Raw genomic sequence first — 13,181 nt, forward strand, 5'->3', positions numbered from 1 at the left:
GTCAATATCATAATGTTATTGGATGATTGTAGGATTTGGAGGCCAGTGACTATTCTTCGTCTATTACTCTGAGAAAGAATCTACTCAGCGAGAAAAGGGTTTGCTATCTGCTGTGCTAGCATGCCAGTGTGTGTGATTTGCTTTGCACTTTTATTTGCTGTGTTCCTGTTTGTTGTGTGGCACTGTCTTCTTTTGATGCATGACTCTGATGTGCAGTTTTACAAAGCCCTTTGTCCTGTTGAACATGGGTCAGGCACTGATCTCCCTGCAGTATTGCTGTGATGTTGCTGTATAAAAGTAAAAAGGTTTGTGTATGGACTGTTAAACACTGTTTGCCATTTTATACTTTAATGTCACCTGTCGTTGCATCAGAAGAATCTATGCCTGCCTCCTAGCGTTTGATAAATCATCTTTTCTGTTGTTGTCTATTTTGAGGACTATAAGAGTATTTCTGCAAGAAAAAGCTACGTTACTTTTATGAGTATTAATGTGGGATAACAATTGCAGGAAACCCATTCAGTTCTGTGTTATTTATATTCACTTTATTTTTTCCCAAGAACTATTTATTTTATGCTTTTTTTAACACCTGTGTTTATAAAGTACACACTTTATTAGCATCCCAACTCACTTTTTACTTTTGAACTCAGAAATTCTTTCCAAATTTAGCCACCTGCCCCCCGCCAGAATAAAGCCTAAGTGAGAACAGTATGGAATGATTGAAGGGACCGAATGTCCCCTTGGAACCATAGGTGGATCAGGACTTGACAGAGTCAGGGTTGGATTAGGACAGTAGGCAGCATTCTAACTTTTCCAGGTTAAAGTTTTTGCTGTACAGTATTTAATAATAAAAGCTATATGCTCAGTACTGAGAGCTAATCCGTGTACATGGGCTACCATTTCTACTCTCCCCAAAACCATCACTTTACAAATGAGAATGCTGGGACCTAGAGAACTGGATCTCACCCCGCTTCTCCGTGGCCCAGCTGGGATTTTAATTCAGCACCGTTACCTCCAAAGGTCATGCCCCTGTGTTATAGAAAGTTATGCTTTGAGTTAATTTTAGAAGTTCATATGATTATTTCAAGTAAAAGGAGAAATGAAATACAAACAAAATAGAAAAGACTCTTGCCTCGTGCTGCTGTTCTGAATGGTAGCGCCCTGATCCACTAAATTAACATAAGGTCTGGGTGCTGGAGAGAAAAGGGGCACGACTCGTGCCCCAACATTCTCAATTTAATGGCAAAGGCAATTAACTGCACTTTATTGTGTGCGGTTCCCATTCATTGTGAATGAACTGGACCGCGCGCAGTTTACGTGGATGCCGTGTTCTGTTCGCAGTGTGAACAGTGGTGGTGAGAAAGCTGGACGCACACCCCGAGCGCGCGGGCGCCTGCGGGGCCCTGCGTCCTTGGCCGCCCCGGCTCCCAGCCTCTCCCGGCTCCCAGCCTCTCCCGGCTCCCAGCCTCTCCCGGCTCCCAGCCTCTCCAGGCTCCCAGCCTCTCCAGGCTCCCAGCCTCTCCCGGCTCCCAGCCTCTCCCGGCTCCCAGCCTCTCCCGGCTCCCAGCCTCTCCCGGCTCCCAGCCTCTCCCGGCTCCCAGCCTCTCCAGGCTCCCAGCCTCTCCAGGCTCCCAGCCTCTCCAGGCTCCCAGCCTCTCCAGCCGTGCGGCCGCTGGGCCGCCTTTGCCCTCAGGGCGTCCGCGCCCCCCGCGGGGCGTCCTGCGCCCCAGCAGCTCCTTACGCTCCTTTCCCTTCATAGGGGCGCCTTTTGTGCCCCGTGGATCCCGGCGGGAGGAAAGCGCTCATGACCCGTTACGCTAATTGAGGGCCTGGGTTCTTTTCCCTTTGCCACGCCCCTCCCCCCTCGCCACTGCGCCCCCAAACATTTTTAGAGCATGTTTCATGTGTCAAGACACTCTCGAGTAGTTGTAACGAAATACAGGGGCGGGCAAAAGTCGGCTTAGAGTTGCTCATATGGAAAAAATGGATAATGCAAACATAAATAAAAATACAAGAATAAAGTCTCGCCCGGCCGGCGTGGCTCAGCGGTTGAGCGTCGGCCTAGGATCCAGACGATGGGGGTTCGGTTCCCGGTCAGGGCACAGGCCCGGGTTGCGGGCTTGGTCCCCAGCAGGGGGCGCGCAGGAGGCGGCGATCCATGACTCTCCTCATCGATGTTTCTCTCCCTCCCCCTCCCTCCCTTCTTCTCTCTGAAATCAGTAAAAGCATATTAAAAAAATAAATAAATAAACTCTCGTGTTCTGGGTACTCGCGCCTGTAAACCTACCTCTGCCTGCCCCATAGATAGGGGCGTTATGACGGACATTTATCGGATTGTCACAGCGTTGTTTAAACAGTGCTGCTTAACTGGGATGTGCGCACTCAGCCTCTGGAGAGCTTATTTCAGTGTCGATTCTGGTCAGTGAGCCTGGGGGGGGGACCTGATCATTTGCATTTCTGTCAAGGTCCCAGCTGATGGCCAGGCTGTTGGTCTGTGGCCCACACTCAGGTTGCAAGGGAGTAAGGTGCTGAGTGCTTCCCATATGCCAAGTGCTCTCAGCCATAACCTTACTTCTTTTTTAAAAAAACACATATCTTTATTGATTTCAGAGAGAGGAAAGAAGAGGGAGAGAGATAGAAACATCAGTGATGAGAGAGTCATTGATCGGCTGCAACCCACAACCTGGGCCTGAGCCCTGACTGGGAATCGAACCCCGATCTCCTGGATCCTAGGCCGATGCTCAACTGCTGAGCCATGCCGGCGGGGCCATAACCTTACTTCGTAAGGAAGCCAGGACACCTGTTTGGGAGGAGGAAATTAGCCTGAGCTAGAGCCCCCCCCCCCCCCCCCCCCCCCCCCCCCCCCCCCCCCCCCCGGCTCCCGGTTATGTACCGTCAACTGCAGCACTCTTCCTAAATATTAGAACCTGTGCTCTGCTCTGGCGAGGCGAGCAGCCACTAACTGATCATGTTTCCACAATTAAACTATATTCAGCCAAAACCATAAATTTTATGTTTTCTTCCTAAATATAAATCCTAAAAACCAGTTTCCTTCAAGAGCAACACATCTGTTGTCCGTAGAAACTAAATGGACAAGACAGATTTTCATTTCTTTGCTCATCTTTTGAAACTTAATATATTCAGCTAAACTATACATTTCTGGTCCAATGCATTTTATCTTCACAGATGCTGTGACATTGAAAGTCTGCCCCTTGCTTTAGCGAAAGGGCTCGTTTTCTATTCCTGGAGCTAGCAGCTTTCTATTTGACATTTGATGCCCATGAGATTTTTATAGAATCTAGGTTATAAGATTGAGTCTCTTGCCACATATTTTTGAATAGGGATCTGTGTTACTTTCCCCCGAGGTGTCCCGCATTATACTTTGCTTTGAAATGGTTCTGATTATTTAAAAAGAAGCCTCCATTGATAAAACCTTTTGCAAAATAATCACCATTGACTAGGGAGCTTTTTATTTGTTTTAAAGAGAATTTGTTCAAAGGAAAGAAAACAGTAGTGATCCCCTCTACTGCCCTTAACTCAATGTGAAAGGCCATGTTAATGTTACAATGGTAAAGTGAAAAAATGTCTCCTACTGTAAACTTCAGTAAAAGTAGAAGGTTCTTTATAGTTTTGAAAAGACTAATCAGTAAATGTGTTTAAAATCAGTAGGACATATGACTCAATAAAAAGGCTTTAGTTCAAGTGCCTTTCTAATCCTGACAAAGACTTGCATTTAGTTATTTAATCTCCTAAAATATGCAACACATAATCAATTATGACAATTTCTTGAAAATAGACTCCTCTAAATTATTTTATTCTCAGGGACAGAGGGAAATTAATAGTAAGATGTTTGGCATTTTACAAAATGACATGTCGTAAGGTAATTGTTACTTAAACTTTATTCTTAGCTCAAAATCATAATAGCTATAGAATATCTGCTTCATACCTGTCTATATATACTGGCCAAATTGACTTATTTAACTTGAAATTTGATTAAATTTAGAATTTACTATCTCTGATATAATAAAAATGATAAAATATTCAAATATAATAGGACCACTCTAAATTTTACAAATATACCAATAGTAATGTTTTTTTAAAATTATGAAGTTTCTGCCATTGCTTAGTATAGTGACTAACACTTTTTTTCCCCTATGAATTAATTTTGACTACGCCAAATGAAGGTAGTCTTCAAATAAACAATTTATAACACTGAAAAAACAACCAATAAAGAAAACTAACCTTGGACAAATCTTTCCTATGTGCCACACACTGTGCCAAGAAAAACAATAAATATTATTTTGTGTAATCTTCACAAAAAGATTGTGTGGTAAACAATATTTTTCCCCTCAGAAAGCTGAGATTTTATAGAATGACCTCCCCAAATAGCACAGCTAATAAATGTTGGAGCTCGCACTCCCCCGCAGCCACGACACTCCGTCTATGACGTTTAGGTTAGAACTTGCCTTGGTGCAAAACCAGTCATATCTTAGCTATACTGTAGATACTACTAAAAAGTTTTGAAGTTAATTTTATAGCAATAAGGTAAGAGTGTTTGTTTATACAATTAAATAAACATTTACATAATTTATATTTTGCCTTTTCTAAAAATGCCGGGTAAGATTTTAATTGTTATCAGTTAATTCACTGTCACAGTCACTATCATTACCACATAACTTACAACATCTTCGATATTATGAGATATACTTACGTTGTTCTAGGAACTATGCTAAGTTATGCACCTCTACAGATTTATCTTATTTATTGCTTATTAGTCATCAAATATTGATTTTTTTTTTGGCTGTTACGGGCCAGGCATGATACGCCTAATATTTAGAAAGTCATTAACATGTTAGACAATATTGTAGGTGTGTTTTGAAGCAATTTTATTGCTTTATAAAAGATAATATTCCCAAAATACTGGGAAGTAAAACATTATCTTTCTATTAGCATTTTCCTAAGAAATGATGCCGAAGAAAAGGTTTCTTTATCTTAAATTTTATAGGCTGGTTCTGTTAAGGATATAAATGAAGAATCATGCAATTACTTTTCAGTTTGCAAAACTAAATTTCTAACGCATTCGTGGTAGATCTGACATCTGAGTTTGGGCATACAAAGGCTGTTTTAAATTGATAGTTCTATTGAGGAAGCAAAGAAATACATGATAGTGATGCACCCTACATATCACATGGTCTTCATACATTACTCACATTTTTGTTTTTTTTCAGAATGATTATTTTCCATAAAATTTATGTTTACTTCCGGTGCTTATATAGTCCTCACAATATGTACAACAAATTGGCTAAGGAATCAGATATTACTTTTTATAGTTGCTTATTGACTGCACATTGACGCAATTTGGTCGGTCCACCCAAATTTTTTATATTTTGACACTGTTTTCGTCAAGAAATGCATGAGATTGTATCGATAGATCCTGGTGCCCCGGTGCTTTAACCACTTGCTTTCCTTCACTGAAAATGAGGGCATTTATCAGGCAGGACCTTAAAATTCTTCTCAGTTTCATGTTTTGGTTTTTGTTTGTTTTTTCCCCCTCCATTCAAAACTCCTGTTTGTTATTTGGTTCTGTGGACAGAATTTTCAGTAAAAGCTCAAATAAAAAGAAATTGGCTATTTAGACAGGAAGGTTGATTTCCATTTGTTTGCTTCTGTTTTGTGATGTTTGTTATTGTTCTTTGTTTGAAATGGATGCCTATGTGATATGACAGTCCGCCAGTTACACTGAGCTAAAGTTGATTTAATATAGCAAAAGTTGTGAAGTTTGTATCCTTCTAGCCAGAGACAACTAATGGTGCATTTGACACTGGAGGTATTAAGTATCTTTACTTTAATCCCCTTTAATTAAAAGTAATTTTAGGCTTCCCCAATTAGGGTGTTACCAAGGGTCAGTTGAAACTAAAATTTGTATTACCAAGATTGGAGATATTCTATAATTCGGAAATTCCATAATCGATTCTGTTTTAATGAACATTGCTGATAGGATTAGAAGCTTTAAAGGTGACATTTTAGAAAGATAAGAATTCCTGTCTATTTAAACCTAAGTGAAATCATATACTGAATCCAAGTAAGAGTATTTTTCTAATCATCACACTCTCCCAACAAATTCCATTCTGGTGTCCATGGACCAAATATTGCCACTACCGTAATCTGTGTAAAGAAGGAATTAGATGTTTAAATTAAAGGAACGGAATAATGCTGGGATATTGAATTATAAAATTCTATGTTTAAGAATAAATATTATGATTTTTCTTAAAGTTTATCAATAAGCTAATATATTTTTAATCAGGATATTAAATGTGTAAATGTAATGCAGTGTTTTTTTTCTAGTATCTGTTGTCTTTATTAGGTATTGTATAAAATAACACTTAAAAATTATATAATAATGCTTTGAAAAGAGAGTAATATCAGCAGTACATATTCCTCAGGTAGGCTCAACAAATGCAAGTATGATTTGTCAACATTGCTGAATGTGCCCAAACAATTGGTAAAGATTTATTAAGTAATCAGATTATATTAGAATAAAAATATCAATGCAAATAATAGTCTTCTAATTTGCTCATTTTATGAGCAAAGCTGGCTGTTGGTATATATTGGTGTATATTTACAAAATCCAGTCAGTTGAAAGTGTTTCTTTCTAAATTATCACTTAATCAGATTTGATTAGGAAAAAACATTACATTTCAGGGTCTCATGTGACATCTTTGTTTAAAGGATAAGAATGTACTGTGGTGTGTAAATTTTATTCTGATTCATTGCATTATTTCTGCCAAAAAACACCAGTGAAGGTAAACCCAGGATTCTTAAAAGGCCAGTGTTTGTTCCATAGTCTTCTGTGTGCTGTATGTTTAAAAATATCTATCAACTATTTATGTCATAATTATTGCCACCTATGTTTCCAATATTGACTTACTAAAACTAGCTAATTGAAGAAAATAATTTCGGGGTAAAAATTTATTCAGATTGAGATTTCCTGAGACTAATGGCTTTGGGGAGGCGGGTTGGACAAAGAGTTTTGAAAACTACTTTGAGTCTTTAGTAAAGTGAAGTCGTCTGGGGGGCAGGCTGTTTTTGTGGAATGTTAGAATGGAGACTGGGAGCAGGAGAGATGAGGGGGTCAGTGGCAAGCGTGTTCACCACTGAGCTGCTTTCCAATCCCTTCTCTTGTAAAGGTGTCCACCTCTGTCTTGTCTTTCAGTTCTCCACAAGCAACCCAGAGAAGTGTGTCTCTGTTTGCTAGAGCTGGGCCGGATTGCAGCCAGGTAGGTCAGACTACTGCTGCTGTGTCAGGACATGGGCCACCTCAGCGTCCAAGCATCTAAGACGCTTGGTGACTTTTTATTGCTGATGTTGAAGCGGTTGAGAAACTATTCCTTAAAATGCCATCAGTACCAACATCTCAAGGGCAGTTGTTCAAACTAAAAGCATGCCACCAACGTTCTTAACATCGTGATCTCTTGTCAAGGCCACCCCTTCTTGGGGAGTGGGGGAGGGTCTTGTACATAAAGTTTCATGTGACAGTTACTCTCCTTATTGGAAGGTCTGTATCCTTTGCTTTCTCTACTTAACCCCTCACCCCTCTCTTCCTCTTTATTCTTTACTCATGTTTAATCTCCTCTTTTGTTCCCTTTTTCCTCATTTTTCCCCATTCAACATTTATCTCATCTCTCAGCTTTTTTCATTTCTAATTCAGAGTAGAGGAATCATTTTTAAATTATTGTCCATATTTTGAGTAGAGAAAGACATAGAATATTACTATTCTTATGTAGAGACATCTTTGGAATCTTTGTCTTCTGGCCAAAAACAAATAAGAAGCAATTGTAGAAATAATAATTATACTTAAATAGGCAGGGGAAGGGCTTTATTAACTTAGCTGACTTTATTTCATGTCTTCTTTAGTACCTTGCAGACCATCAAGCGGGGCTCTGACAGTTCTATGAAGCCCCCAAAACTAGAAATGAGAATTTAAATCTTTGAAGAAATCTTAATGCAAAATTAAAATTCAGAATAAATTAGAGGTTTTCTCATCCAGATCTGGGTATTCAAAACTGAGATCAGATGAACCAATAAAATAAAGAATGAGCTAGCTCCAAGTGCAAATTCGCAAGGAAAAATTTATAAAGAAAATCAAAGAAAAGAAAATACAAGGTGTGCACATTAGCAAATTACAGCAATGGGTAGAAAACTTCCTGCCAATTAATAGATCTTTATTTGATCCAATAAAAAAAAAAATCACCTATAATCAAAAGAAATAACCCCGAGTTCTTTAAAACATCATAGTCAATGTTATCTTAACAAGTTCTATATCAAGTATGCATTTTACTTTACCATAATAACTGGGTACAAGAAAGATTGTGTTAATTAAAATTTTTTCAAATTGAATATGACCGATGCTCCACTCAACAAGTAGTGAAAAGATCAATTTGAGACATCTGGAGGTTCCTCTGTGCCTCCCACACTATTCCCAGATATTGTGTGAAGGCTTCTGGAGACGGTCCCCTAGTCTTCGGTCCACTCAGGTCCCCACTCTCAGGCACAGCTCAAACTCGTGGAGTCGGGCTCTTACTTAGGACCCCATTCCCTTCCTGTATTGCCACCTTCTCGGGTTGTGTGAGGGAGTGAGACAAAAGGAACCCGCTGCTTCTAGAATTCTTCCGAGCCACACCCTTCCATCAGTCTTGGGGCTTCTGGCCTATAGCTTTGAGTCAAAGGAATACCAAAGACTCAGCAGATATCCCCTAAAAAGGGAAAAGTTAAAAGTGCAGGAAGGGGAGAAAAACACAGAAAAATAAAATCTCTATAAATGACTTGCTGCCATTGAAATGCTAGAGTGAAAGAAACATGGGTGGTCAAGAGTTGCTACTCAACAGATGAGGCAGAAAACTTTCTGTTTAGGTGTTTGTTTTGATTATTCTGTCAGAATATTCTAAAATGCCAGATTGTATATTGTTGCTTTAATATTGTAACAATACAAATCAAATAAGCATCATGAATCTGAAAGCTGAGAAACAGAGGTAAAGAGGAGTTGCACTATCTACATAATTAGCTGAGAATTGCCATTTTCCTCTTGCTTAGTTTATATTATTTGCCTGTTTTATGGATTTATTTTATTTTTTGTAATTATACTTTTTGCTACCTGAACATTTTGGTTAGGAAGCCCGCTGAACTGAACATTATAACTATGATCAGGTCATCAAAGAAGAAGACATAATACCCAATGACAAAGTCCCTTTAGAAATCGCCATTCCTCCAGCTCTACATCTGGCATAAATTGCCCCTTGCCATAGAGCATAAAGCAGATTAAAATCGGTTAATGAAAGGGAATAATAATGGTCTTGTCAGTTTCAAGGTAAAGTATCGTATGAAAAGTTTTACCTTTTTTCCCAAAAACTTTAAAATTGAGATTCTGGGTTGTTCCTTTTACTTTTAGCCTCTGTATTGAGGTCAGATCGACCTGCAAAAGGCTGTATGTGTTTAACGTACTCAACTCGATGAGTCTGGAGATAAATATACGTCCATGAAACCAGCACCACGACCTGTGCCACAGCCATGTCCCTCGCCTCCCAAAGTTTCCCCTGCCATATATTATTATGATTACCATTATGATTTGGGATAAGAACGAGTGGCTCCATTTCTCTCCTTATGACCACGCAAGCTGATGGGAGCAGCGCTTATTCAGGCTGCAAAGAAAGTATTGCTAATTCCATAAAGGAGTTATCTAAGGAGGAAGATAACCCGTACATTACACTACTCAATTTGTAAATTTTGCTTTTTATTTCCTTCATCTATTGAGTGGTGTGAAGTGTTGCACACTTACACTCAGAAAGAGAAAATGCGCTAAGAGATTGCTCAGGGTGTTGCTTTTGTTGTGTGCAGCTTAAGGCCAGACAGTTGACTATGAATTGGGCAGATGGAACATTCAAGTGTCAGTGTCTGTTGAAGTTTCTCTCTGTACACATTTGAAGATTTCTGTTTTTATGGAACGTCAGTTGTGCTATATAAACAGTAAACTGAGGAATCCAAATCTCACTACCTTGGCCCTGTGTTGAAGCATGTTAGTTAAAGGCAAAACAAGAACATTTATCCCCTAATCTCATCTTACTCCTACATGTTTTAGTATATAATAGACCTATATCTAGATCTCTATTTGCGCTTTTTCCTGCCCCGACTGCTCCACAGAGGATTACATAAATTATCAAGTTGAGACAGTTTTAGCCAAAACTAAAAGTGATTTTTGGGAGAGCTCAGGAATCACAGCGTTCATTTGTACACACAACAGATGAATTTGAGCGTATCAAAGTTCCCAGTACAATCTTGTGAGTTTTTATTTTATCACTGGTAGATGATGTCTTTTTATATTTGATTCTAAACATTTCCTTCTCAAATGTCATCCTAAAAGCTTCAACAGCACTTGGATATGATTTGCAAAATGTTTCTGATTTTCTGCCATGTTCTCCTGCGTGGGAACACTCAGTGGAGCCCTTGGAGAGCTGAGGGCTTCTCCGAGTTCTGAGATGGGAAAGTGAGGCCACTTACTTTTGTTCTCATGGGTAAAACTTCCTTTTATTTTCAACTACATATAGCTATCATCACTGGAGAGTGGAACCCCTCCATATTTCAGAAACGATGCGAGTTTCTGGGTGTAAAATATGCATGTTTGCCTTCTGAAAAGTAAAACACCCAGCAAAGGCAGGTCAATAAAACCTCAAAGATCTTTTAAATGACGGTGTTTTGATACTTGTTCCTGAAAAAAGAAGTTACTGTGAATTCAACCTTTTCTACAGACTGCAGAATTAAGATTAGCTTTACAATAAAAGTAGAACACTCGATAGTATGGTTTGGGGCCATAATCAATAATCAGCATTCCAGTGGAGCTTTTTGTATCTTTATTTTTGAGAACTCCCTTGATTTTGAACAAAATTTATGACCATTCCAGAGAAATATACTTTACAAATAATTTTGTTAGTCTCCCATTTCAATCCATGGCCCAACCAAATGTTACTTAAATGAAAAATATTCTTCTACACGGCTTATTAATTAATTCATCCTATTTAAAGCACTTGAGTCTGACTACTAAGAATATCCCATGTTTTCACAGGGGTGAATTTTCTTTCCAAATATAAATATACTTTTAAATTACTTTAAGACAGAATAAAAATGGGGCAAAAACTATCTTGCAAGAATCTGTAAACTCTCTTACATGCTTTAAAAAGGGGGGGAGGTTCTAAAAGTTGTCCCTTTAACTCTAGCAAATCAGCCCCAAGAGTCTTTTGTTTGAGAACCATAGTCCACTAAATAGTTTGAGTAAATTTTCTCACTCAGGGCTCAGTTTGGGGCTCAATTACTTTACTTAGAACAATCTCAAAATTTGTGTCACGTGCCAGAAAAATGAAGTCCATGTATAGAATCTCATCATGAAATCATTAACTGTAAGACTCTTCCCTAGCACTTTGTAATATTTTTTAACAGGACAAAGAAATGTATTGTCCTTCCAGTGTTCACACTGCTTTCTTATCACTGGGATACACAGGTGTGAGGATTTGGTTTTAGTGGATTCAACCTTCTGGCTTTAGTGTCACCCTTATTCACTCTGAGACCTACAGCAGCCTCCTCTCCCCCAAAGCTCTAAAATTGTGTAGTTGCAAAGGAGTAGAAAACAGTATAAATTGTGAAAACCTCCTAGACAAAATAGAAATATGAAGTGGTCTAGAGTTCATCATGGAAACCATAACGAAGCAGCCTTTTGGAGAGCGGAGAAAAAGACCGATTTGGTGACTGAGCTGGCCTGCAGGTGCGGGCCCCCAGCCCAAGGGGAATTTCATGATTTACAGCCTGTTGACATCTCCAGACAGACAGGAAGCCGGTGAATCGTATTTAAGTGTGCATTTCTGGACTGGCTGACTATACCTTAGGCAGCCTGAAGTATGCAAAAGCCAACATAAGCAGAGATTTGGGGCTTAGTGCTGATTTTCTGTGTTCAGTGGCAAGAGCTAATTTGCAGCATTTCCAGATGAAGAAAACTCTCCAGGGCCAGGTTCCATGTGTGACTTTGTGACCAACTTCATTCAAACTTAGGCTACTTTGTATCAGACATCTAGTGGGACCTACTATTACTCTAATAACATATTTCTTATTTCACTTTGTAAAAAAAGAAGAAAGAGAAAAAATTAGGCAACCTGTTCCTGAAAGGTGGCAGGAATCCACCTACAATTATAAATGAAATCATATTTTCCAGTTGGCCTACTTTATACTTTTAAATATGAGGTTTTCACTTAGAATTGACTTCTAATTGGCTGTGACGCCTAGCATTTTAGATTCTTCTACCTTCACTGCCCAGTTTATGTTATTCCTGTAGGAACCTTAAACATAACAGACATTTATACCTTGATAGAACTGAGAATTCAGAGAAATCTAGGGAGATTAAGAAAGAGTTGCCTGCTGAGATTCATCCAGCCAGTTAGTGGCAAAGCTGAACTTATAACTTGGTCTGCTCCACTCCCACCCTGAGATATGTCTGCTAGCCCACAATTCTAGCAGAATCAATTTAAAGAAAGTCTATACTAAGGGTGTTTTTTGGTAAAGGATCCAAACAATAGTAATATAAACAAGATTAATACTACTACTTCACATTTTAATTATGGTGCTGTTATATTATTTAATTTGGTGACATAATATACTTTAAAAGTAAAAACTTGAGCAAAAGTACCTAGTGCTACAGTTTTCTGGTTGTGCAACATTGGAAACATCAATTTACAGCAATCTCGGAGGTTGTGATGTGTCAGACGTTGTGCTAGGCATGTAGTCAATAATTTTAATTCCTTCTAACAATATTAAAATACAAGAATTAGAATTTGCATTTTACATTGAAGTAAAACGGGGGCTCAGAGATAGTGTATGTGAGGTTGCCCCAATGGGCCAGATATACGCAGGTGTCCGGGAATAGCTGCTTTTCCCACGTTCTTGCCCCTCTCTCCCTCCCCTGCTGCACCAGACCTCTGGGGCAGGCCATTTCCATCTCCACCTTCCTGACAGAAGGCAGACTCCTAGAGGTTTAGTGATCTGCTAACCCTAGAGAGTAGGCTAATGACACTGCCGGCTCAGGCCTACCTCGGGGAAGACTGATGCACAAACCTCCATGGGAGAGTTGTTGGCACAAGTCAGTGGTCATA

General features: G+C 39.3%; 1 protein-coding gene across 13 annotated transcripts in view; it reads left to right on the forward strand.

Annotated features, from left to right (window-relative positions):
• GAS2 (growth arrest specific 2) overlaps positions 1-13,181 on the forward strand; it is a 133,715-nt gene that overhangs the window by 66,400 nt on the left and 54,134 nt on the right. For all 13 annotated transcript variants that reach the window (XR_014000058.1, XM_081154967.1, XM_081154966.1 and 10 more), the window contains one exon: positions 7,211-7,274. Coding sequence is in view for 12 of the 13 variants with exons in the window: in XM_081154967.1 (XP_081011093.1) it covers positions 7,211-7,274 (64 nt within the window). In the remaining variant the exon portion in view is untranslated. The remainder of the gene's footprint in view (positions 1-7,210; positions 7,275-13,181) is intronic.

The sequence above is a fragment of the Miniopterus schreibersii genome (genome assembly GCF_964146895.1).
Source record: "Miniopterus schreibersii genome assembly, chromosome: 12".
Classification (NCBI taxonomy): Eukaryota; Metazoa; Chordata; class Mammalia; order Chiroptera; family Miniopteridae; genus Miniopterus; species Miniopterus schreibersii.